This window comes from Pleurodeles waltl, chromosome 9 (assembly GCF_031143425.1).
Source record: "Pleurodeles waltl isolate 20211129_DDA chromosome 9, aPleWal1.hap1.20221129, whole genome shotgun sequence".
Taxonomy (NCBI): domain Eukaryota; kingdom Metazoa; phylum Chordata; class Amphibia; order Caudata; family Salamandridae; genus Pleurodeles; species Pleurodeles waltl.
This window is the reverse complement of record NC_090448.1, coordinates 32,374,100-32,400,906: the sequence shown is the minus strand read 5'-3', so window position 1 is coordinate 32,400,906 and position 26,807 is coordinate 32,374,100. Positions and strand designations below refer to the sequence as shown.

At 45.5% G+C, this 26,807-nt stretch overlaps 1 protein-coding gene across 1 annotated transcript; it reads left to right on the top strand.

Annotated features, from left to right (window-relative positions):
- The first annotated feature begins 1,812 nt into the window (after positions 1-1,812).
- NDUFAF3 (NADH:ubiquinone oxidoreductase complex assembly factor 3) lies at positions 1,813-26,651 on the top strand. The gene is made up of 6 exons (XM_069206201.1): positions 1,813-1,957; positions 8,571-8,677; positions 11,499-11,691; positions 18,393-18,459; positions 23,923-24,023; positions 26,160-26,651. Exons 2-6 carry the CDS (start codon positions 8,589-8,591, stop codon positions 26,256-26,258), a joined length of 549 nt encoding a protein of 182 aa, XP_069062302.1. The 5' UTR covers positions 1,813-1,957; positions 8,571-8,588; the 3' UTR covers positions 26,259-26,651.
- The last annotated feature ends 156 nt before the right edge of the window (positions 26,652-26,807 follow it).

Genomic DNA, 26,807 nt, shown 5'->3' with positions numbered 1-26,807 from the left:
AGATTCAATGATTGTCAGGTTAGCTTAGGCGTTCCAACCTTTGACAGTTGTGAGGAACTGGCAAAGAGGGAAGTCACGGTTGACCTTAGCTACTAATAAATACTTAAGCACTTAACCATCTTCTTCAGAGTAATTACATTACAACATATTTTTGGCGATGAATGGCACGGTTGCAGCATGACTAGCCTACGTGTGAATATCTCCCGAGGTAAGCGCGGTTAGTGTGCCGCTATAATGGACAAGGAGATATTTTCACAGCAGGGTGAAAAATAAGAAAGGAACTAAATTGGAGTGCGCGAGGCATTGTGTGCATGCTTATGATAATGACAAGCACTGCAATTTTCCTGGCGGCATTCTGAGTGCGTTAAACACCAAGCGCACGGTTCGGGCTTTAACGCGCACCCCAACTGCATGAGCATATCGTGCTGCTTCTCATTGGCTATATTGAACGCTGCAACGTGCACGATGCTGAGCGCCTTACTGGCGTCCATCTCATCGTCTCTAGTAGTCGATGTATGTACATCGTCGAGGAAGCTGTGGGACTGAAAAAGAACACGCCAATGAGCATAAACAACAAAATTGAAGAAGGACTGCGTCAAGGGAGTTAGAGGAAAGACCCTTAGGCAGTGTTAAGAAGCCGTCTTTAAGAAATAGAAAAGACCCATATCAAAACATATATATTGTTTTATTTACATGTTTCCTTATCAAATATGGATGTTCCGTCAATTGCAGCACCTCCTCCGTTATTATCACGAGCAGGAGAGCTCCGTTGGCGATAATCTGCATTTTGAAAATAGTTTAGTGATAGTGAACTTCTTTACAATGCACTATTTATTCAGTTGGTATTAATAATGCTTTATTTGAACAGTTTGCATCTAAATCTGTATGGTGTTGTCTAGGATTTTCACGGTGGTAGCGGTATTTAAAATAGGCATGGCACAGTAAACCCATGGACCATATTAGTAGAAGTAATTTATGACGACTGCATGCCTTTACTTTTAGGGAGGAGAAGTTGGTCTTCGTCAGGTATGAGTAGCTCATCTAGTCTGTCTTTGGCTTTGCATTCTGGTACTTGTTGTTTGTTTTTTGTTACTATAAAATGAGGAAAACCAGAATGCAAACAGGTAACAGTACACCTCTTGAGCAGTTTTTTTTTTAGGGTTTCCACCTTTCCCAGAGAAGTACCGCCAATTTGTTTACAATTTAAGATTCTGCAAAGGCCCGGACATGGTGCTTAAATAGAACTTTTTATAAAACCGTCTGTAATACTTTTAACATGAACTTTCAGACTTTGTTCACTTTAGCAGCCAGGGATCATTAAGGCAGACCTGGAAAAGTGCTTTATTTTTATACTTGTCTAGTATTGACCTTGCCAATTTTCCCTAGTGCATGTGTGCTGAGGTGCTCCGGTCCATGTTTTTCTTTGGATTCTGAGACTTGTAGTCTTGTTTATTCCATTAGAAAACTGTGACTAGAAGTCTCAGAATTCAAATAAAAAATCTAGACTGGAGCAGCGTCTCATGCAGGGATATGGTGAATGTGGCAGCTATGTAATATGTGCTGATAAAGGGAAAAATGCTTGCTTTAGGTGCTTTTTTAATTTATAATTTCATTAAATTACATAATTTTTACAAATTATGTGAATTAAAAACACCACCAGGTGAAAGCCCTAAATTTCCCGTGTGTGACGTTGCCTGGGGCTTTTTCTATTTTATTTCATCAGAAGCAGCCTGCAGCGCAGTTCCCCCTCCGGCCGGCAGATGCCGCTGCGGGCTGCGGCGCCCGGCCGGCTCGCCGGAAGTCCCCTCTTGTACTTCCGGCGCCGCTCTTTTTGAGAAGGTCAGCCTCAGCTGCTGCTGTGTTTTGTGCCTGTGCTGTCTCTGCCGCTGGGGTGAGCAGGCCGGGCGCCTGCAGTGAGCCCCCACCCTGAGCTGCCGCCCCCGCCCCTCCGAGGCAGGTGAGTGCTGCCCCGGCGCGGGGGGGGGGCCGTCCTGCCCAGTGCAGGTCCCTTGGCCTGCCGGGGTCTGTACACTCGGGGTCACCCAGCACTTTCTTCCTCGGGGGACATCCTCACTCTCATAAAACTGCATTTATCAGCACCTTTATTCCCACTCCTGTTGTACAGTTTATTTTTTTTTCATCAGTGTAATGATTTACTATTTTGTAATGCTGACCTTGTGTAACTAACTATATGTGGTCATTTCGAACCCTCTGTAATTCTTCGTGTAGCAACATAGGTCTTCTGTAAAGCGCTCCAGTACCTTTGGGTGATGTCCTTGCTATATAAAAATGCATGCATAAATACGTTTGCCAGTGTTGCCTATTTTTGAACAATGTTTAATTCTGGTGTTTAGTAGCCCCGTAGCTGGCAGATTTACACAGCTTTGGTACGTGGAGATGTGTTTGTGGCGTGATGTGCCCAGGATCACAAAATGTGAACGAGGTCAGGCGAGGGCGGCTGCTGGAATAAGTCAAGTGTGTATTGACGTAAATGCCACTGACAAGTGACTGTGACTTAGCTTGTTTGTTCGGGAAACAAACCAGTGAGTAACACAGCTTAAAACCTCTAACCATTATTTAATGGGTGAAACCTCGGACTCTTAGGAACTTGAGGCACTATTTTGAGAGAGAGACCACAGCCAGTGTGTGTCCTGGCTCATTTATTAGCAGGTGAAAATTCACAAGGACCACTGTAGTCTCTAGGAGTCTGGCATGGTATATTGGTGAATGTGGTAGACTGGTAAATTTAGAAACTTGCATGAACTTCTTCAAAGAGCAATTAAATGTGTGACGATGGTTTTAATATCATTGTGATTTGATTTTTACAGTTATGAAAACGTAGATATTTTACAAAGCTTTTGAAGTATTTGTTTTTAAACTGTTGCCCATTAATTAGGAGGTTGCTGTTATCCCAAAGGTGAAGACCTTATTTAATGCACAAATAACAACCTCAGCTGAGGTGCTAAGAAGGCCATGACCTCTGGAAATGGCAAAATTGCCATGATAATGAGGAGATGCTATCCATTTACAATCTGCCTGAACAAAAAGTAACTGCCACCACTTCGTACAGTTGTTGCCTTAGTTCACAGATTATCAGAGATTACAAGGATCTTCATTTCATACCCTCAAAAAGGCATCATAGTCACCTGTGTTTTCCCGGGGTGTGGAATTCCTATAGCCTGTCGCACAGGACATATTGTTTGGGTTTAGGGACAACACGTTTCTAAGCTTATTTTGCCCTTTTGACAAGCAGGCCCAACCCCCAGTAGCAGAAACCCTTTGGCTGCTAGTTTACAGTACCAAATGAAGGAGCAGGGAAGGGAATTGTCTGCATTTGAGGTAATATTTGTGACCTTATGTTAATGCTGTTCAAACTCCTATTTACGGTTCGTTAATAGAAAGCCTTTATTATTAGGTTGAGCACTCTAAATAATTGCAAGCCCAGACTGCACTACTGACAGTTGTTCCGGGATAAAAGGTTTACACACTTTTGCAAAGTTCATCAATATGAGGCTATGTATAATGGTCCCAGAATGCTCTCTGATAAGATAGTATTTGCAGATTCTTGCTAGTAAAATTGATGATTCATTGCTTTCAAAATAAAATGTTCACAAAAAATGCAACTAGGATTTTTTTTTTTTTGCTAAATTACTTTGAAATTTTAGATACCATTACTTTGAAACATCATTCAGTAAAATGTGTTGATGCATGCTGTATTTCCAAAAAATAGTCTTAATGGAAAAAATCAATTTAAAAAAGATTATGAGAATCAGGAAGATAAATAAGCATCGGCAAAGCCAATAGGTCTGACATTGGTGGTCAGCTTTTTAGTTTTGTCAATGCGTGTATTGGTTTGACATGGCTTTTGTAAAATATTATTGTTGTGGGAGCTGGCAGGCCCTCGCCATTGTAACAAACGTTGGCAAAAAGCAAAAATATTTTTGGTCTCAAAAAGCACACATTGCCCACAGTAGTTCCTGGCACTGATCAAAACTGCTCTGTGTTCTGATATGCTCCTTGTGAAAGAGCATATTGCTATCGCTCACAGTGAAGCTAGTCAATGCAAGGATAGAAAGAGAGGGATAGAAGTTTAACAAAAAGAAAGGGTCTTGGTTAACACCAACTTGTCAGGAGTAAATTTCCAACCTTTCTCAGCATGGGGAATAGAGCAGGTGAAAATCCTTAAAACATGCAAGTTAGTAGGCTGACACAAACTCATCAGGACATTCTGTCCCTGGAACTGTTGCTTACCGGTACCTCCAGCCCCAGTATGTAGATCTGTGGAAAGGTGACAAAATAAGAAAACTGCTTGTATTCAAGCCGTACTATAGTATTAGCCTTGGAAAATCCACAAGGCTATTATCACAGCTCTTATATGATGAGATTAGTGCCATGTAGTGCTGCGACAAATTATAGCAGGAAAGGTTTGTTACAGGACAAGAAGATTGATGAAGCAACCTGTCACATGGATAAGAAGATATTTTATGAAATTCCACGCCCCTGGTTTTCTTCACACTTCAGATACAGAAAATGTGGTTCCCTTTTCTTGATGAAGGCTATTGATAGCCATAAGTCCCTCGATGCCCAGTCGTCTGCTTTCTCAGTACATGGAGAGTTACCAAACAAGTTCTCTGAACTAGGAGACCCTTATATTTAAACATGAGTCTGATCTGAAAATGTCCTAACTGCGTATTGTTCATGGAGGCTACATTTTCAGTAGCTTTTACACTTTTTGAGATTTCTTCACCGGTGAGTCAGCCAGATCCTTCCCAGTTTATAGAGAGTGGGGTCATTATTTCACATTTGTTGGTGCCAGCACTATCCAGTACCAGTGGACATGGTTGCTTTATTGTAAGTATGTTTTTGACGAGGAAATGATTAGAGACACATTTAGGCAGTAGAAAGCAGGAGAAGAAATTGGCAAGATTTTCATCCTTCCCAGGCCTGTGGACAATGTGAAAGAAATATTCTTTGGGTTTTAAGCCCGTCATTCAGTGGGAGTGGCATCATAGTTTTAAGGTTGCTAAAGATTGAGACAAGGGCTTGATGATCAGTGATAACTGTAAATGTATTTCTGTACAGGAACAAATTGAAATGTTCATAAATCCACACCAGGGCCAAGGCTTTTCAGTTTGAATGTACGCTTTGTTATACTCCAGCAGTCATATTATAAAAATAACATTTGCACCTGATTTTTTTGAACAGTTGGTGTGCTTTTGTAGTAAAGAAGGGGCTGCAGGTTCTTGTGCAACCCTTTCGGTAATACCTATTGAACCAGTGCAAAAGGTGCGCTGATTCCATATTAAAGATGGATGCTTGCCTGCTGCATTGCCTGTACTGACCAGTAAAGTGTTGTTGGGGACTTAAATCCGCACTGCCCCTGGAACCTCATTGGGCAGTTTGATTGCTGCCCCCGTTAGCGATTGGTCACTGTTTCTGCACTTTTTTGCCTCCTTTCTTCCAGGGGGAGAGAAGGACCTCTTTTCAAGCCTTGGAGTCACTCTCAACCCCTTCCTTTTGCTGCCTGTCATTCCCTCTTTTCTTTCCTTGGCACACTCTTTTTGCAGTGCTGCCTCCTGTACTTCTTCAGCAGGGTTAAAACTCTGGTCTTCCAATGCTCAGTCTGCAGTCTGGCCAGTCTATTTACTACATTAGCACTGGCACCTGGTCCAGTGCAAATGAGGGGAATTCTTGGCCTTTTGCGTGCACCTTATTAGAGCCATGGTTAAAGAGGTATAAAATCTACCTGTAGGCACACTCATTGTGTGCCACAAATGAGGTGGTGCACAGTCACAGTAAAAAAAAAAAAGGGATGATTGGTAGCAAACATCACATATTAATAAACCCTCACTGATGCCAGTGATGGATTTATTAATACATGCATCCAGAGGGTAACTTAGAGGTGCCTCCTGCAACCTAGCAACTACCAGTGTGTGAACTGTCTAATTTTAACCAGCCTGCCACCACCAGACATGGGTCTGACCCCCAAGGGTGAGAGCCTATGCTCTCGGGCGGTCAGAAACAAAGTCTGCTCTGGGAGAGGTGCTTGTACACTGACCCAACAGGATGACCAGTAAGTAAATCTGCATTCCACGACAGGGGACTTCACAGAAGCCCACTTTCCTTGGTATGCACATCTGGTGTCACTCACAGGAGATTTGCCAACCCCCCCGCCCCACATCCCATTTGGCACTTTGACAGGTGGGAAATGTAGCATTCAGGGAGGTGTGTCCACCCCTCAGGTCCGTCCCACCCCTGAGGTGCGTTGCCTGATGAGGACACAACTTTTAGAAATCTGCCATCTTGGTGTTGGCAGATTTAGGAACTGTGGTACAGGGTTATACCCACTTCCCACAGGAAGTGGTCATTTAGGGGGTGCCCATTGGCTACTATCATACACTCCCCGAAACACCCTAAATGCAGTATTTAGGGGAGCCCCTGGCACCAGGAAATCAGATTCCTGCTGACCTAAGAAGAAGGACACGAAAGAGCCGCAACAGCAATGGAAGAAGCACAAGACCTGGACCCAGCCCTTCCGGCCTGTCTGCTGCTCCTGCTGATTTGCCCCTAAGTCATCGTGTTCTGTAGCTGTTGTGCCTGCAAAGCCTGGGATGACTGTCTGCCTTCAACAGAGACACAGGAGCTCCTGTGGAACAGTGGAGCTGCTTCCCTTAATCTTGTAAACACCCCAAGAAAAACTGTGAGGACTCTGGACCACCTAAAATCCAACACCTGAAAGCACCACTGCACCCATGCCACACAGCCCGTGTTGAAGTGGACAGAAGGTGCCAGAGTGGTTCCCCAGCCCTCCAGAGACGAAGACCACCTTGGATGTGCCCACTCTAGAACCTCCGACATTGCCTGCAGCCTCTGTACGAATGCCCCCTCAATTGCGAGTGTTCAGTGGAGAAACCTGATGTCTTAAGACACCTCTACATCTGTCGCCCCTGGCCCATGGAGAAGAGGGCCCCTGGTGTCCCCACATCCCTGGACATCTCAAGATTGGGACCCACTTGTTGGTTCCTCCGACTGGATCACTCGTCCTCACCTGCAGCACCTTTTCGACTGAACCGATCCCCATTGACTAACATCGGGAATCTGATGCCATACTACACCTCTGCACCTGGCCGCCCCAGTGCCGCCTGGTGTGACCTGTTGGTGTGGTCCTGACTCTTGTGTGGTACTCACCTTAAGTACTGGAGACTAGTCCCGTAAGTCGCTGTACTAACCTGTTTTGCCGTCTTTGTTTTCCCTCCATAGGGTAATATTGCAGCTTCCAAAAATTGCACTGTTGACTTTTCAAAACTGTTAATATTTTTCTTGCAAAACGTAATTATCTGAATAAATTGATTCTGGTGCCAAAATATAAATAAAGATACTAGTAAATTGGTGTGGATCTCCTTCTTGAGTCGTGTGTCTCAGTTATTGACTGTATTTGTGAATGTCTCAAACTCCTCTCTGGTAAGCCTAAGACATCTCGGATCACACTACCCCCTAAAAAAGCACCTTGGGATTGCTAGAACAAGCTCCTGTACACTAGTAAGGGGACCCCTGGACTGTTTGCATGATATACCTCCTTATGATATATCATATAAAGAGCCAGCTTCCTACATACAGTCCATGTGTGACAGAGAGAAATGGGAGCTGGGTAGGTTGCAGGTGCTGGTGGAACATATAAACCCTCTTTGGATTCTCACCCTTTTCACAAAAATCATTGGAAGAGGTGAGCAAAAGATCCAGTGATTATTGGATAAACCAAGACGATAAGTAATAGAAAGGAAAGCCTGTAGAGGCTTGGGTGCTTGTCCTCTGTTACTTGACCTATCATTAACAATAACCATTGTACCAATCCAAGAGTAAGTAGTAATGCGCGTGGTACTTATAAAACTCATTCTCTAGGGCAGCGTTGTTCCTAGGCATGTCCGTCAACATTTACAAGTAGTCTCATTTGAAGAAAACCAAAGCCATTGAAGGCTATATCCACTAGTTTGTTTCAACATAATCTTCAGATTCAACCTGACCGTGTACTGTGAAGAAGAAATAGCTGCAGTAAGTAACTCTATGCCAGAGGCCAAAGTAAAAGACAAATGTTCTGCCAGGCTCTACAGTCAGCACCTCTCCTCCCAGAACCCACTCGACGTGGCTTTGAACCTTGCAATCTTGTTTAATGTGCACTCTGTAGAGTGCCAACCTTCAGCCCATACCGCCACCCAACCCAAGGGTAGCCTGGGTGCACATTTCAGAAGTGATCAAGAGATCTCTACCCACAAACTACTGGGAATGTCAATCAGCCGTGGTACTGGGCCTAACCTGCAGCATGTCACTGCACTTACAACTCCCCCCACGCCCACAGCTCACTGGGTTCATGTTTTAGCTGCGCCTGACAAACACTGAGGGGGATGTGAGATCAACAATGTCACCAACAATCACATAAGGAAATTGTCTCTTTTTCTAGGATTCTGACATCGGTCCTCCTCAAGCTTGTTATTGCTCTCTGTAATTTCATGTGGGTTGTGATTTAGCCCATCTTGAGGCTTAAGTTAATACCATTATTCTTTTGCTTCTCAAAGACGTAACCAAGAAACACCATGGCGGCTCTGGCAGCACTCAGAAGATCCTGGCAAGTGCCCGCACGTCGCTGGAAGCTCAGCAGCACTGCTGCAAGGGCAGCAAACTGGTGAGTACCCTGCAAGCAGTGTGATAAGCCAAGAGCCACAGTAGTTAGAATGCTAGCCAACAGAGACAGTTACGGTATTGAACTTCTGTATAAACCCCTGGTGCTAGCCCACCTGGAGTGTTCTGTCAGTTGTGGAGGTGATGGTGACAGAAGAAAAACAGAAAAGAGGTGTGCACAATAAAGCTACTAAAATGTCACCGTATCTGCATCAGCAACCTTAAGAAGAGGGAGAAAAGGTCTTAAAAGCTGTACTCCAGAAGAGAGGAGTGGAGCATGAGTTATGTTTAGGCATTTAAATATAATGGACAAGAAAGAACTCGCCTTTGTATTTTCCAGGCACTACTCTTACTCCTTGGTGGCTGGAAGCAATGGCATTGACTACAGCCCAGGTCTCTTGTTAATGCTTGTTGCACAGTGGGTCATTACTTTACCTTTCAGCATTCATCTCTATCGGATGCTTCATGTTTTATCTGTATTTGTATATTTAAGAAGCACACACCTAGCTATAACGCATGATTTGCAAATGGAAGCAATTAGGAGAGAAAATGCAACTTGCTGGAATGACACTTTGTGACTCTACATGTAATGTCCATGGTCAGGGGCATATGGACTTGTTTCTTTACAAACAATTTGTCCTTTGAAGACATGAGTTCTCGGTTTCGTCCCGAAGTGGAGAAAGAAAGGACCCAGTTGGAACTGTGGTGAGAGTAAACTGCTGGTTCTAGGTATGTAGCAGACCGTTGGTTGGTATTCTCCTTTGTGTTTGTTTTTCTTGCGCATTGTGATGTTGCTGCATTTGCTGTTCAGCCCACTGAAGAGTGTATTGGGTCTGTCATTTGAGAATTGTATGTATTTTGGAGAACAGTATGCTAGGCTTGTCTTTCAGGCACAAGCAAAAAGAACAGATGATGGCCGGAATGCTGAACAATGCAAACATTCACTCCAGTCACAGATCTGGATTTAATCTATTGTGTTTTTTTTTTTTTTTTTTGCTCACCACACCACCCCATGTTGGACCCAGCCATATGCCTATCAGTCTTGACCCTGCTCCCCATGGGAACAGTTACGCCGGAACTGCCAGGAAAGGTCCTCCCTGGATGGTAAACAAGCATCCTGGGAAATCACCCCTCGTCAGCCAGACTAGCTTGAATCGAGTGGCGTAGTGAGCATGGGACTCACGTCTGGGCATGCCCTTCCCACTTAGGGTGACAAAAGCAAAAAGAACAGATGGTGGATAGGATTCTGAACAATGCAAACATTCACCCCCAGTCACAGATCTGGGTTTACTCCATCGTTTTTTTTGCTCACCACGCCATTCCAGTTTGGACCCAGCCATATGCAAATCAGTCTTAACCCTGCACCCCATGGGAACAATCCAGCCCGAACTGCCAATCCATGTTCTCCCTGGACTGAAAACAAGCATCTTGGGACCAGTTTCTGGGTATCACCCCTCATCAGCCAGCCTAGCTTGAATCCTTTCAGGCAGGGTGAGAAGATGGATTTGTGCAAGGGTGTTGGGGAGACTGTATGTCATGTGATTCTCTAAGACTGTCAGACTGGATATGTTCTTTTCAGGAGCAGTGTGCTGTATAGAACTGTGAGGGAATGTGGTTGGCCCTGTTGGATGCTGTGTGTGGTCTTGGTCGATTTGCAAGCCATGGGATTCTGCAGGACTGTGCATCAGCTAAAAGCTGTATGTAAGTGAGATCTAAAAACTACCCAGGACTCCGTGTAATTATTCATACTGCTCACAAGAGGTCTTTCGACAACAGACAGCTTTAAAGGCTCTTTAGGCGAGTCCCAGTAACTGCCCTATTTATTTATACTGAAATGGGTCCTTGTTCAGCCCTTCCAGTCCAATAGCTAGCCTGGATTTGCTGAGGCCTTGTTTTTGTAGTAGGCACATACATTTATTTGCATAACAAGAAAGTACATTGTGTATAGGGCACAATGTTCCAATAAACTTTGACACGTAGCAGCGTCACACAATGATACAATCATGCAGTCAAAAGGATGGCAAATAAACTATGCTTCAAAGACAAGAAGAGGAAGGAAAGCCTTTGAATAAGAAGCAAGCAAATGAGATTGACGAGAAAGCCAGCAATGGTAGGCACTGAGCTGGCCCAAAGTCCACTGTAAGAATTGGTATTATTTCCAATAGGTATTCGATAGCAGACAGCTGTCTGTAGGTGAGACATAAAAAGGCAGAGACATTGTATCATATTACTGATCCCTACACGCATCTTTTCTGGCATCTGCGTTCCTTTGCTAAGGCAAATTTTTCAAGCAGCCTGGTTATATCCTTTATTATGTACACATTTTATCGATTTCTTCCTTTGACTGACTCCTTTTTATGTTGACATGTTTCAGCCTCCAAGTTATTCTAATAGGTCTTCAAGAAGGACCTTGTTTAATCCACATCTTTTTGCTTATTAGTTAAATGAAGAGCGCTCCCCTGTGTGCAGTGATTAAGTGTCTCAGGAACGGCTCTAACCCAAACTACAAGAAACTCAGAGATCCTTTAGTTAGAGTTACCCCTGATGGTTTTGCCCATGGTCTGGCTCAGTTTATATGTTAATGTTTAGGGAACCTTATTGTTCCACTAAGAGTAGCTTAAAGATTTGCCATGGGTTGGCATCCAACGCTTCTTTGAAATGACTGTTTTAATTTATAAAGTACTGACATGGTTGGTGCATAAATGTGCTAAGGAAAGCTGGACAAAGTTGGATATCCTGCTCTAAGCTTGCCATTCTTTTAAATTTCTCACCCCTTTAGTTACTTACACTCATTTCTGTTTGCACTGTTCTTATTCTCCCCACAGGCAGCCATGTCGTGGTCATCGCCTCTCTCCTTCAGATGATGAGCTATACCAAAAGACTACAATTACCATGCTTGAAAAGGAGTCTCCTGACATGATGTTCATAAATAGCTACAGCACAGATGGCTTCGTCATCAATGGGGATAAGGTCATAGGTCCCTGTGTGGTCTTCCCTAGGGTCATCCTTCAGTGGAACGTAAGCAAATTATACATACATTTTGTGCAGACTACGTGGACTCTAATCCTTGGAACATGTCAACAGTCTAGAATCCTAGAACTAAAGACAAGTCCTAAAGGGACAAGTTCAGGCTTGTGTATGTGTCTGTGGTAAAAAGTGTTCATGGGAAGAAAGGCACAAAAACTAGGAAAGTGTACTAGTCATGCATAAAACAAGCAGGTGTCCAAGACGGCATTAATATTGTTTGTGTGCTGTAAACTGCTAAAACAGGAGGGTCAAAGGCCAAAAGCAGCAAGCATTTACTAAAGAGCAACCATAGCTCTATTGGAGCATCTTAGGAAGAGGAGTGGATGCTGCAACCATCATCAAAAGATTAAGAAGGAATTGGATAAAAAAAAAACAGGACAACAAATTTAGCACACATCATGCATCACTATCCTTCACTTTGGACTTGTGAACTATGTAGGAAAGTACCCTCTTTTTGGCATGGTTGCCCCCACATTTTGCCTGCTATCAGTGTGCTTAGACTGTTTTAACTGGGATCTTGCAAACCAGGAACCCAGTGATTGTGCTCTCCCCCTCCAAATTTGGTTACGTGGGACATTTGTACACTCCTCAATTGGCACACTGGTGCCCCCTTATAAGTCACTAGTATATGGTACTTAGGTACCCAGGGCACTGGGGCACCAGGGATTCTTCATGGGCTGCAGCATGTATTGTGCCATCCATGGGAGCCCATGCATAATGTGTCTGCAGGCCAGCCATTGCAGCCTGTGTGAGCCTCTGGGAGCATCTGAGTGGCCAGGTCAGGCAGGTGATGTCAGTGTCCCCTCCTGATAGGTGGTCACCCTCCTAGGTGACCAAACCCCATTTTAGGGCTATTTAGGGATTCCCTTGCAGGTGAATCCCCAGATTCGAGGTGCAAGACTCCACCAGGTCTCCTTTGCATCGTTTACGTCTACTTCTAGCCACTGGAACGGCAACTAGATTCTTCAGGAACCAACAAGACTGCAACTCCTGAGACGACCTCTGTAGGAAGCTGGCCTGGTGTGTGGTGGGTACCTAAGGTACTTACACCTTATACGAGGTCCAGGTATCCCCTATTAGGTTGGTGTAGGTAGTGTCTAGAAGCTTGGCTCTCTAGAGGTAGCTGTGGATGATCAGCCAGGGCTTATCTAGAAGACGCGTAAAGCTCATGCAATACCATTGTAGTTCCACAGCACTCGCACACATGAAAGAAAACGCTCCGTGTTACAAAAATAAAGGTACTTTATTTTAGTGACACAATACCAAAAAGTACTAGAGAGGCAACCCTCCAATAGGAGGTAAGTAGCACATGAATTAAATATATACACTAGTTATCAGAAATAGGCATGGAAAGTAATAGAAAACCGTGCAAATGCAGTTAGATAATAGTGACCCTAGGGGGAGCCAAACCATAAATTACAAAAAATGGAAAGCGAACACAGGCCCCCCACCTACTTAAGTGGAATGTGCAGAGGGGAGCTGGGGGTACTAGGAAACCCCAAAGGTAAATACCACAGTGCCCCCTAGCGACCAGGAGAAAAGGAGGAAGTTAGTGGATTTTCCCCAAAGCACCCAAAAGGAAGGAAAAGAAGAAAATGCAACACCCAGACAAGACTGCAAGAAACCAGCGGTGGATTCCTGAAGAGGAAGACCTGTGGAAGAAGGGGACCAAGTCCAGAAGTCACAGAAGAGTCCAGGGGGAGTAGGAGCTACTACCCACCCAACTGTGGATGAACAGTCAACAGTGATGTCAAGAAGGTCAGCACTGCAGCCCTGGAGTTGGTGAAGAGTTCCTGAGGGATGCAGACCATGTCCCACGCTGGAAGAAGAATTGCAGTTGTGTGTTGGTGCAGGAAATCCACCAACAAGCCTTGGTGGTCGCGGTTGTCGGGGACCAGCAAGGCCCAGGAAGTCTGTCCTGTGTGGGAAGGCAAGGGCTTACCTCCACCAAAGTTGGACAGCTGGCAGAGAGGACTACTCCGGACAACCAACCATGATGCAGGATCCATGCAGCTCAGGATGAAAGGAGATCCAGGCAGCCAGTCGTCTTTGCAGTAGGTGCCTGCGGATGCAGGGGGTGACTCCTTCACTCCAAGGGAGATTCCTTCTTCCTTTTCGTGCAGGCTAAAGACTTGCTGCCCTCAGAGGATGCACAGCCGGGGAAATGTTGCAGAAGCTTGAAGGAGCCGTGGAAACAATGTTGCAGGAAGAGTCCTCTTTGTGTATGCAGATTGTCGGTTCCTGAAGGCTCCATTCACGGTTCCAGTAGCTAGAAGTCGAAGTAAGGTTGTAGAGGAGTCCTTCTGGAATCTTGCAAGGCGAATCTGAGGACCTACCCAAAAGAGATACCCTAAATAGCCCTGAAAGGGAGATTGGTCACCTAAACAGGTGACCACCTATCAGGAGGGGGCTCTGACGTCACCTGCCTGGCCACTCAGATGCTCCCAGAGGTCCCTGCCAACCTTGTATTCAAGCTGGCAGAACCCAAGGACCCTCTGGAAGAGCTCTGAGCACCACCCCTGGGGTGGTGATGGACAGGGGAGTGGTCACTCCCCTTTCCATTGTCCAGTTTCGCACCAGAGCAGGGACTGTAGGTCCCTGAACCATTGTAGACTGGTTTATGCACAGAGGGCACCAAATGTGCCCTTCAAAGCATACCAGTGGCTTGGGGAGGCTACCCCTCCCAAGCAATGTAACACCTGTTTCTAAAGGGAGATGGTGTTACCCCCCTTCTCCTGTAGGAAATCCTTTGTTCTGCCTTCCTGGATTTTAGCTGTTCAAGCAGCAGGAGGGCAGAAACCTTTCTGAGGGGTGGCAGCAGCTTGGGCTGCCTGGAAAACCCTGGAAGACTGGTAGGAGCAATGCTGGGGGTCCTCTAAGGAGCCCCCAAAGTGCATGAAATCATACTTTCAGTACTGGAAACAGTATTTGGATATGAGTCCGACATGTTTGTTACCAAACATGCCTAAGATCGGAGTTAACATTATGTAGCTGGACATAGGTAGTGACCTATGTACAGTACACAAATAAAATGGCATCCCCGCACTCACAAAGTCCATGAAAATGGCACTGGAGTTCGTGGGGGCACCTCTGCTAGTGCAGGGGTGCCCTCACACACAGGTACTTGCACCCTCCCCTCTGGGCTAGGAGGGCCTGCCATAGGGGTGACTTACAGTGACCTGGTGCAGTGACCTGTAGTGTAAAAGGGTGCATGCACCCTTTCACGCAGGCTGCAATGGCAGGCCTGCAGAACACTTTGCATGGGCTCCCCATTGGTGGCTTAATACATGCTGCAGCCAATGGGGATCCCCTGGTGCCCCAGTGCCCTGGGTACCATATATTAGGGACCTAAATGGGGGCACTAGTATGCCAAATGTGGGGTGAAAATGGTACAAGTTACAAAGTTAGAAGGGAGAGAGCATAAACACTGGGGTCCTCGTTAACAGGATTCCTGTGAACACAGGCAAACAAACTGACAACAGGCAGAAAATGGGGGGTAACCATGCCAAGAAAGAGGGTACTTGAAGCCATGAGGCCCACCAGCCTCAGTCAGTCACACGGAAACCCTGAATAGAGGCTGAAACATCAGTAAAGATGGAAGTCCTCATCCTCGGAAACTCCCCGTCCGCCTGGGACAACTCTTGGTGGCCCACGGCCCTGGGCACCGCACCGACCCCTTCAGACCACGCACGCAACCTCGGATTCATCCTGGACCCCCTTCTCACCATGACCAAGCAAGTCAACGCCGTCTCGTCCTCTTGCTTCCACACACTTCGCATGCTCCGAAAGATCTTCCGCTGGATCCCCGCCGACACCAGAAAAACTGTGACCCACGCCCTCGTCACAAGTCGCCTGGACTACGGAAACACCCTATACGCAGGAACCACCGCAAAACTTCAGAAACGTCTTCAGCGCATACAAAACGCCTCATCCTCGACGTACCCCGCCACAGCCACATCTCCGCTCACCTGAAACACCTGCACTGGCTACCCGTCAACAAAAGGATCACCTTCAGGCTCCTCACCCACGCACACAAAGCCCTCCACAACAAAGGCCCCGAATACCTCAACAGCCGCCTCGCCTTCTACACGCCCACCCGTCAACTTCGCTCTACCAGCCTCGCTCTCGCCGCCGTCCCTCGCATCCGCCGAACCAACGCTGGAGGGAAATCCTTCTCCTACCTGGCAGCCAAGACGTGGAATTCCCTCCCTGCCCACCTCAGGACTAGCCAGGACCACCTCGCCTTCAGGAAGCGCCTCAAGACCTGGCTCTTCGAGCAGCAGTGACCCCTCCCCCTGCTCCCCCTGCCCCCCGTGCCTTGAGACCCTCACGGGTGAGTAGCGTGCTCTATAAATACCATGATTGATTGATTGATTATCATATCCTGGACTCGCGCAGGAGGATATGCCTGAAACTGCCCTGTGTCCAGAATATCACAGGTGAAAGAGCATCTGAGAGGAAGTCAGATGTGACTTCGGCATGTTTATAGTGAACCCAAGCGACTGCGATCCTTCAACAGCCAGCCGTCGAGATAGGGGAAGATGGACACCCCTGATCTGTGCAGTTTAGCTGTGACCACCTCCATCACCGTGGTGAACACATGAGGAGTACTGGTAAGGCCGAAGGGGAGCTCGGTGAACTGAAAGTGCTCGTGGCCTACTGTAAACCGCAGATAGCGCCAATGGGCGTGTAGGCGGCTATGTGAAAATAGGCGTCCTGCAAGTCCAGTGCTACCATCCAGTCTTATGGATCCAGGGCAGGCAAGACCTGAGCCAAAGTGAGCATCTTTAATTGATCCTTTCTGAGGAAAAAGTTGAGTGTTCAGGGGTCTAGGATCGGGCGAAGGCCTTGTCCTTTTTTGTGGACCAGAAAGTAGCGGGAGTAGCAACCACCGCCTACTTCTGGCCCTGGAATTCTCTCTATGGTTCCCTTCATGCCAAGAGAGCCTTGATTTCCTCGTGGAGCAAATACAGATGATCCTCCATCAGCCGGTTGTACGATGGAGGTATGAAGGGAGGAGTAGTTTGGGGAGGGAGTAGTCCTTCTGAATGATCTGTAAGTCCGACCTGTCTGATGTTATGGACTGCCATTAGTGGAGGTGATGGCTGGTGGTTGTACGGTCTAGCTACCTGATCCACTGTGTCGGGAATAACCGCACCCTTGTCCATGCATAGGCTGGGAAGCATGCGTGGGGCGGTGAATAGGCTAGGGCTGGCGCAGTTGAACACAAAAGGCAGACTGGGGCAGCTGAGAGGCACAAGGACTTGGCCATAACCCCCAAGTCCTTAAAGCGCTCCAGCCTCGTACATTCCGTGTCTGGGGGAGCGGCAGGGAATGCACCATGGGAACTGGAAGCCTGGACCACCAAGCTTTCCGGGGTGTGGTTTTGGGTGAAGAAAGATGGGTCCTATGGGGTGGGGGTGATGGCAGCAAGCAATTGTCCTGTTCACAGGAGCCCCTGTGCTGAGCTTGGACCAGGATCCCAGTAGGACATCAACTAGTGCTTCATAGAAATGGAGCAGGAGTTCGGAAGATGAAGCTCACGGCTGTTGCACTCCTGTCAAGATGTCCTTCTTGATTGCCACCGAGGGCAGCTCGAGGTCCAGGACCTCAGCCGCCCTCTTCACCACAGAAGCGTATGTTGCTCCCTCCTCCGCAGCCACAGTAGGGGGAGAAAGCATTCCGGTATCTGGAGAGGTGTTCTGACTGCTGGCATCACCCATCACCTCAACCCAGTCGATGGCCTTGTCCGGGGAGAAGTCAAAGAACGCTTCAACTTCTTGTGCCTCTTGCCTGAATGCACTGAGGATTTTGAGTGGGATAAAGAGGACTGGGTCTGCTGGATCGGTCCCGGGACCATCCCCTCGACCAGGACTGAGTTCTCTGTGGAATCCCCTGCCGGGCCGGTAGCAGCTTTAGGGACTACTCCATTTAAGCCTTTAGAGCCATGGCCCAGCAGTTGGAGCACTTCTTGGAGTTGTGGTCGTGTTCCAGACACCACAGACAATTGAGGTGTGGGTCCACAGCCGACATGGCGCAGTGGCAGGCACCTTACAGTTTAAAACCTGTCTTCCTCTAAGACATCCGTGAGACTTGGGCCTGAGTAACCATGCTTTCTTCAATGAACGGGTTATTTTACTCTTGAAAAGTTAAGGGGAAAGCCTCAAGTGGAGAGTAAGACACAATTACTTACAGCCTGCTTCGTGAATTTAGACCCCCAAAGGCCATGCGTTTTAGTCATTGTGACAAAGGTGGGGCAGAGTACATTAGGAGCGGTGAAGCTGAGCAGCTGTGTAACAAACCAAAAACAGTGTTTAGAGAGTACCAGACACCACACCTACTCTACCAATCCCATGCTCATTGGACACCCTGAAGACCATTTGTAGCTTCTGGCATTCTTCTTTTTCTTCTTCAATTTCCACCTGTTGCATGTACAAAATGTGTCCAACATTCATTAAACCTGCATATTATTTCTTATTTTCATACAGCACAACTCAACCATGGTCTATCAGTGAGTTGTGGGTTCTTGAATATTGTTTAAAATGTTTGACCACACCCATTCTTCTGGTTTAGTACACAGGTGCACTCTGATTGGTTGTTGGCTTAGATAAGTGTTTCTACTGCAAATTTGCAGTCTTAATTTCATCAACTCCTTAAAAACCTCATACTGATGCAGGCTTCTTTCTCTCCAGGTTGGGTCTTACAAAGATATCACAGAGGAAAGCCTGGCCCTGTTCCACATGCTGGAACCCAGGATAGGTGCGTATACAGAGGTGCTCAGTTTGGCAATTTATACTCTGACTTCAGGAATTGTGGTATCCGACGCCATACTAAGAGCAGCTTTGAAGTGGTACGATCAGGTGCAGTACCTGAAACTCCCAGGGACACAAGTGATGTGAAGGTGTCTGAAGAAGAAGGGGGCACCTGGTGGCACTACTGGCCTGCAGCGAGTAGATAAAAGGGGAACTCAAGATAAATGTTTATTTTTTCTTTCAATTCTTTCGGTCCCTTGAAATATATTTTTATGTAGGTAGTCTTGGATCACGCAGAACTGCTCAAGCTTTGAAATAGGTGTTTATACTTATATCACAAAAAATACCCTATGCTGTACAAAATCCAAACCTCTGTCACTCCAGGAAGCATCTTTTCGAACAATATTTCCATGGTGGATCTCTTTAACATCTTTCATGTTTCCCCATTTTAGTTAATATTCACCTCCTGGGCTCAAAAAGGACATCAATACTTTTTTGACTAGTTAACAGCAAAACGGATCTACTTCTCATTGAATTCCCTCATCCTTCTTTTATGTACACACCCCCAGGCCCTCTTTCTCTGTTGTTTAGGAAACCAGCCCTTAAGGATCACCTATGGATAGGATGCACCACAAGTTTTACTTTTCTGTGCATTGTCGTCCAGCTCCACTGAGCTAATGTAGTATTCTATGTACAGACTTTAATGTTGACTCTACAGTCTTTCCATCCTAACTTTTCTTTAGACACACACATCCACACTGTTCTGCTCTCTGCTCCCCACTGAATTGCAATGCATTTGTAAATAAATGGTACCTTTGCCATTTATTTCTCTCCTCTACTTCGTGTTGAGCTTATTTTATGTTTGGATTTTCTCAGTTTCATTTTTCTTACCTGATCTCTTTATAGAGCATAAAACCCCATGGGACTCATTTCTTGTATAATCTGTACATTGTATTGTTTGAGTTTGCATTTGATATCTCTGCCTTTATGTTCTTTCTATACAACTTATCTATGTAATGCACTCTGAGGCCACTGTGGCCTGTTTTGCATTTAATACAACCTAAAAAATAAAGAGCTGATCAGCCCACCACAGCCTTTTTGAATAGCCAAGTGTTACTGCGCAGTGGAAGGACAGCTGCTGCTCAGTTTCCTCAATGTACCTGAGGAGTTATTGCAACACCCCAGTCGTACCTTGTCGGGAGTGCTACAAGGCTAACCTTTTCCTTCCTTTCTGACACAATCTAACAAACCCCACATGTAACATTCTTGGGTGAATTGCACACCAAGCAGATGCTAACATTACAGCACATGAAAACCTATCATCAGGCCTTCTACATCTAGCAAGTAATCAAAGAATGAAATTAGAGGGTGTAAGCGGCTCGTCACTAAACACCCCAAAAACTAAACTCATTGCAATAGCCGGTAGGTACGCCAAACAGCTCTCTTTGGAGGGGCCCCATGGGTACTGCACTGGTCTCACAGCATGGTGCACTACTCGATGATTGAGCATGTCGCCTCAGTGGATGAGGGCCTGTGCATCCTTAAAGGGATACTCCTTGTGGAGGGGGTAAAACAAAGGAAGAACATCCACAAGAAGTGGTTTCTTGGTACCCCAATGTTGGCAGGGTTAACTCACAGGACGTCACATTATTTTGCAATCACTAAACCTAGCACTTTAGAAAAACGTAACTTTGCTCTGTAGTTATACGACTCAGAACTACTACAAAAATGGGGTGGTGAGGACCCAAGGATACAACACCTTTTCTTCAAAAAGTAGAAAAAGAGCTGTACTGAGAAGCTGTCCAGTTTCTCCTCTGAAGACCTGTCACACACCAGTCTTGGCACACGTTCCTCTTGAGCAGACCCTACCTTACAACCAAATTCCCTAACATTTTTATCTTTGTAGCTTCACTGTGCAGTTTGTAGCTTTCTTGTAACTCCGGGCCCTGAAATAACACCCTTGCTACCTTTCACCATACACCACTTAAATGTGTTTGTGAGACACATAAATTTGTGTGAGAGAATTATTTCCAAATTAATCGAAATCAGCAACCATATAGCCTTGTTTTCAGCCTTTAAATTATTTCATAAAAATGTTTATCTTTACTTGAGGCAAGTGCCTCAGGGGTTGTGTAACAAAAGTTAACAAGCATTTGCAATGCAATAAGTCTCGCATTTGCTTGAATTAGAGCTATTGGCATTGTAACTTCATAACTGGACTTTACTTGTGACATAAATTGGTCAACCCTGCCTCATAAGTTTGTCTTTTCCTCCCATAAAATTCCAGTGGCCCTCCATATAACTAAACAACTTCAGTTTACCTTCTTCCTCTATCTGCAGCAAAAAATGAAAATTTTGCCATTTAGCATCCTCATTTAAATCTGCCATGCTAATCCAATAGAATAACACTTTCACCACCCCACCATCAGAGTTTCTGGCTGGATAACACAATTTCCTAAAAAAGACACAAGACAGCCACAGAGAAGAAATAAACTAGAAGGGTTCTTCACCCAAACATATCAATAGTGTTCAGACAGTCATAGTATAATAAGGATGTTAAGTTGGCCTGAATCATGGTCATAACTGTAATAAGGAGAAAGTATTAAAACACATATAATTATCATATAAACCTTTGTCTGAAATAAACTTTTGGTATTGGACAGTAATGCTCAAAACAGCCCCTAGAGGGCACGTGACAAAAATGCCATTTGTAAGAAACATTGTCATGTAACCATATTCATAGTCTGTAGAGGGCATAACCCCATGAAAAAACAGGAGAAAGTAATGTAGTGTAACCATATACTGAGCCCCTAGGTTGTACATTGACTGCAATGCTCAGAACAGCCCCTGGAGGACACCACAATAAAAATAGCATTTGGAGGAAACATGGTCATGTAACCATACAGTCAGCACTTAGAGAGCACAACCACATGAAAAAAAGAATGGGAGAAAAGAATGCAGTGTAAGCATGTATGTAACCCCTAGAAGGCCTAACACATTACACATTTTCAAGACTAGCAGACCTATTGCACTGATATTACAAACAAGGCCCCATAAAATATAACTTCTCCCAGCTGTAAAACAAAGGTTCTAGCCATGAGAGAGCTTAAAAAGATCATAAATGGTGGTAGGGGTTATTATTTTGGAGTCCCCACTTACATAGTGTGGGGACATCGAGATGATGTAGACAGAAAGAGCAAGTTGTGGTGAATGTTTTGAGCCTGGTACCATTGTCCTAGAATCACCACAGGCTGAGTTATGAGCAAAAATGTTTTGTAAAAGTAATTCCCTGCAAAGCATTATGGGGCGAATTTCCTGAGTACAGTGAATATTGTGGTATCTGCTCTCCCTCTGTGCTGGGAGAGCCCCTTTCACTTTGAGCATTTCTGTTTTACATAAAGCATTTAACAAGTTTAACTGTTTTAAGGGGAGAGCCACAAGAAATTACTCTGATTAAGTAACTAAACAATGTGACCAGCGCTGTAATACCACCGATCTAGTTCATGCTGTGAGCGCCATGCAGCACGAAGGGGAGCAGCAAAAGAAAAAAAATTGTTTGCCCACGCTGAAGTATATCGGCAATCATGCAGTAATCCGTGTAACAGGGGCAGTTTGCTAGGCGTGACAAAAACAGCCTCAAGGAGGAACAAACAAAAAGCATTTACCTGTGACATTGTGATTTTTGAAAGGCAAGCCAAGGAACGAATTAAAATGAAGGGCTTGAGATGGGCGTAGTTAAAAGCCCACAATTCTTACAAAAGGTCAAAGCGCTTGCGGTCTCGACGTAAAAATCACATCTATTGTACAAAACTTATTCAGATACACATATGTAGACGTCACCATACAAAAAACATGTATAATTGCAAAACAAACATATACTTTTATAACCTATCAAAACCATATTTTAGGACCAATGTGTCCGTAGTGGTTATACATGTTCTCTCAAAAATATAATCCACATATAAGGTAGCCTTGAGAGGAGGCGAAAAACCCTCTTTTGTGCCAACTTGCTTAATTTATTGGACATTAACAGTTGTAATTGTTCATCTTGAATAGGCTCCTTTAAATCAGAAAGTGTTGATGCTTTTCATCCTGTATGCGTTTAAGGCCTCTTCAGGACCTACAGTTGATAGGTGACCTTACTTCTTGACACGTCCCGATGTTTATGCCAACCTATATATTAAATGGTTTATCCTTCCAGGCTGCCAAAGAGAGTTATTTCTCAAAATGAATGAGCACCAGCCGCATCACCACTACTAAGAGAGAAGAAAGCATCAGGACGGAATCAAATTGGAAAACACTAAGCGCCATTCTAATGCCACATTAGCGTCTATTTTTTTTTTACGCTAATCTGGCGTTAGAAGGCCAAAAAAGCTGTGCCAGGTTTACAAAGTGGCGCAGTGCATCCACCTTGTAACCCTTTGCACTACATTATGCTTGTGCCAGGCATAATGTATGCAAGGGGGTTTCTCCCCCCCCCCCCCCCCCCAAAAAGCGCAAAGAGATTTCTTTGCGTCATTTTTACAGCATCTTTAACTCCTGCTCAGAGAAGGTGCTAAGAGGAGGCTTCCACTGGTTCCAGTGGGCCTCGGAGTGCTTTGCAGGATTAGCGTCAACATTTTGGAGGCTAATCCCACAGAGTGCCGGACTAACATAAAAAATTCTGACACTAGTCCCCTAACTACCGCCATGGTGCGCCGTATTTCAAATACAGCGCACACATGGTGGCATTAAGGGGGTGCTAAGGAGCACAAGAAAAGTGGCGCTGCACTGTGTGTAGCGCCACTTTTCTTAAATATGCCCCTAAATTTGTCTGCCATTCTGGAAAATCCAGTGGATAAACTTGTGCCTGGAACTGAACCGGTAAGTCCCTTGATCACACATGCTGGCAGCAAGGTCCTCTCATGCAGACTGCAGGCCCAATGCTCCTCAAGCACTCTCCCTCACTCATCCATGCAATCACAGCCAAGCCCTCGGAAAAAGCTATCCGGCACTCCAACTTAGGTACTCTATGCTAATTACTCTACCAATCACATTCACTCATACATTCTGAGAGCCAGGTCCTGCCAAGCAGCTTTTCCCACACTCTCCTACTGCCAAGAGAAGTCCACTGATATCCCACCATCTGTAGGTCGTGTCGCAGCACTGACAGCTATGGAGACAGGCTCATAGGTCGCTCCCACCTTCTAATTCAGACTCTTGCTTCTGACGTTGACCCCGAGTAGGCATTCCTACAGCTGAGCTCTGGAATGAGCAGGGGGTGTGGCCTTTGAAGTCTGAGGGACAATCTGTCAGCCCAGGTAATGAGAGTTGGTGAATATTGGGGGCAGCCTCATCTGATGGGTTCTTTAGGAGACCAGTCTAAGTAACTGTGCTACAGGAAAAGGATTTGCTTGAATACGTGGCCAGTATGTTGCCTTTTCCTTAACAGTCCAACATTTGCCTCTTCTTTTTGTCCACGCCACTATAGAGATCCTTGTTGTTGGAACTGGTGACAAAGTTCAGCGTCTTGACCCCGCAATCCTCAAGTTCATGAGACAGAAAGGTGTAGCCGTGGAGGTGCAAGACACGGTGAGAGCCTTAACCATCTTAACTTAAAACTTTGTTTTGAAAATTTTTAGAGTGGACTTTCTAATTTTACTACTTATAAGAAAAAAAGTTCAAAAAGAAAAGAGGTACCTGATGTTGTGAAGGAAGAGGGTGCACTACACTTGCCAGCAAGTCTCAATCAGATTCTCTTTTCTGTATGGATTGCATCATTAGGGTAAGAGGAGTGATGCCCATGTGCAGCATGGGGACATAGAGAGGGCCTTCACCGCTGATATCACTCCTAAGCATCTCTGTCCGGGACTGCAATTCTTTTAATTTAAAGGTCTTACTTAAAAACGACTTGCACAGTGTATAACTTGCAGAGTGAAGCTGTAGGATAACATTATACCTTCCTAGTTTTATACCTTCCACCGCAGCCAATAGGAGACAGGTCATGTTTTGAAGATCATTGGTTCTCCCATGTACGTATTGGCATGAGCGCGCAACCTGGGAGGTGCACATCAAAAATAGATCAGCGGTGCCCCAGACCGCAAAACCTTTGCAAGAAGTGTAGCTGAATTTAAAAAAAAAAAATGCAGATCTGTTGCGTGCACATTTGATAATTTCTACATGCTAGAAGTTTATTTTTTATTTCGAAATACTTAGCTCTTAGAGATACGTGGGACCACATTTACTTAAGGTTTGCATAGGCGTTAGTGCAACACAAATAGTGGTGACTTTTTACTTATTATTGTAAGCGCCAGCACAGATTTGAGCAAACAAGGGCCTTGGTCCTCCAGTTAAATTTGCTATTGTAAGCAGCTGCAAAAACACAACTGTTTCCATAGGATGTTTTGTAAAATGCTATAACACTTTAAAACATAACCTAACAGGGAGATTGCCCTGTGTAAAAATATCAGCTTGCAGAGCCTTCGTTGTATATCCAGGGAAGTCTAGTTCCAGAAGGCAGGGCTTCCTGGTATGACTTGTTGTTGCTTGTTTACATAAAACTAGCTATCATTGTGGATCAGATGTGATGATAATGCTGATTTTATGCAAACCTGCAGTGCCACATCCACCAGGAAGCTTCTCCTGGACATACACCCCTGCTTGAAAAACAAAATGGCAGCACCCAGATCCATGTGCTGGTTATTTCTCATCTATCGGCATCCAGAGGTGCCAGGATCTTAGGACGTTGAATAAAACAGTGGATGCTGAGGTTCACACTTAATCATGTGGCTTCAAGCCCTTAACATAGGAGAAGGGAACACTATGGGGGTGATTCTCACCCTGGCGGGCGGCAGAGGCCACCCGCCAGAGTTCCCCCCTCCAGAATACCGCACCGCGGTCATTAGACCGCTGCGGGTATTCTGGGTTTTACACTGGGCTGGCGGGCGACCGCCAAAAGGCCGCCCGCCAGCCCAGTGTAAAACAACCTTCCCACGAGGACGCCGGCTCCGCAATGCAGACAGTGAAATTCTTTGTGGGGCCCTCTTACGGGGGCCCCTGCAGTGCCCATGCCATTGGCCATTGGCACTGCAGGGGCCCCCAGGGGCCCCACGACAACCCATACCGCCATCCTGTTCCTGGCGGGCGAACCGCCAGGAACAGGATGGCGGTATGGGCTGTCAGAATCCCCCATGGCGGCGCAGCGAGCTGCGCCGCCATGGGGGATTCAAATGGGCAGCGGAAAACCGGCGGGAGACCGCCGGTTTTCCACTTCTGACCGCGGTCAAACCGCCGCGGTCAGAATGCCCAGCGGGGCACCGCCAGCCTGTTGGCGGTGCCCCCGTCATTTTAGCCCTGGCGGTCTTGGACCGCCAGGGTTAGAATGACCCCCTATGTGTTGTCAATCACGTCAAGTATGCAGGCGAACTACTGCCATTTAAAAGCTAAAGGGCTGTGGATATAAGAGTTGATGCATTCTAGCCTTAATATGAAAAAGTTTGATTACAGTGTGTGAAGTCCATAGCAGCTAACAGCAGGATATAGGTTACTCGCATCGGGGTGAGACTTGCTCTGAATGAGTGACAACTGGGGGTGGCTAAAATGATCAAACCTTGGCTGTGCATGACTTGAATATTATGGCCAGAAGGTGTTTCTTAAAAGCCGAGATTGTGCGTGATTGTGAATCCTAAGCATAGGACATAGTTCATGTTGTGCGCTTTCTTCCAACAGCCCAACGCCTGTGCAACATTCAACTTCTTGACCAATGAGAGGCGGATTGCAGCTGCAGGACTCATCCCTCCACTCTACGTTGAGAAAGATATTGTGTAAACTCACCTACACGTAAGAATCTGAGAACAAATGAAACCACAGAGCCTGGAGAACAGAGATGCTTTCTGCGTTCTCTACCGTCGTTGTAACCCCTATCCACTGGCAATTACTCTACATAGGAAGCTCAAGAGACTTATCTTGATTCAGAGAAGACAATCTGCCATATTTTATGCTTACCAACTGCTGTGTTATCTTTTTTTCTTACAAGGCATACATACAACCCATGAAAGGTGTGTAGGCAATTTTTTGACTTATTTGAAACAAAAATGATAACCTTGTTCTGCGTGTAGGAATGATATTCATGATATGGTTTGCAGATTTTTAAACTCTGCTGAAATAGAAAGTGATTCATTCAAAGAAAAAATAAACATGGTTATTTTTTTGTCATCAAAAGGCCTTGAATCTACTCTTCTGTTTTTTTTCAGCTCCATTTCCTGTGATATTGAGGTTACTTTGATATTGTCCTTTTTTCTTGACATTCAGTTAATATCTCTTTGTTTTTGTTTCCAACTTTTGATTTCATTTTATAACAGGGCAGTCAGAACATGA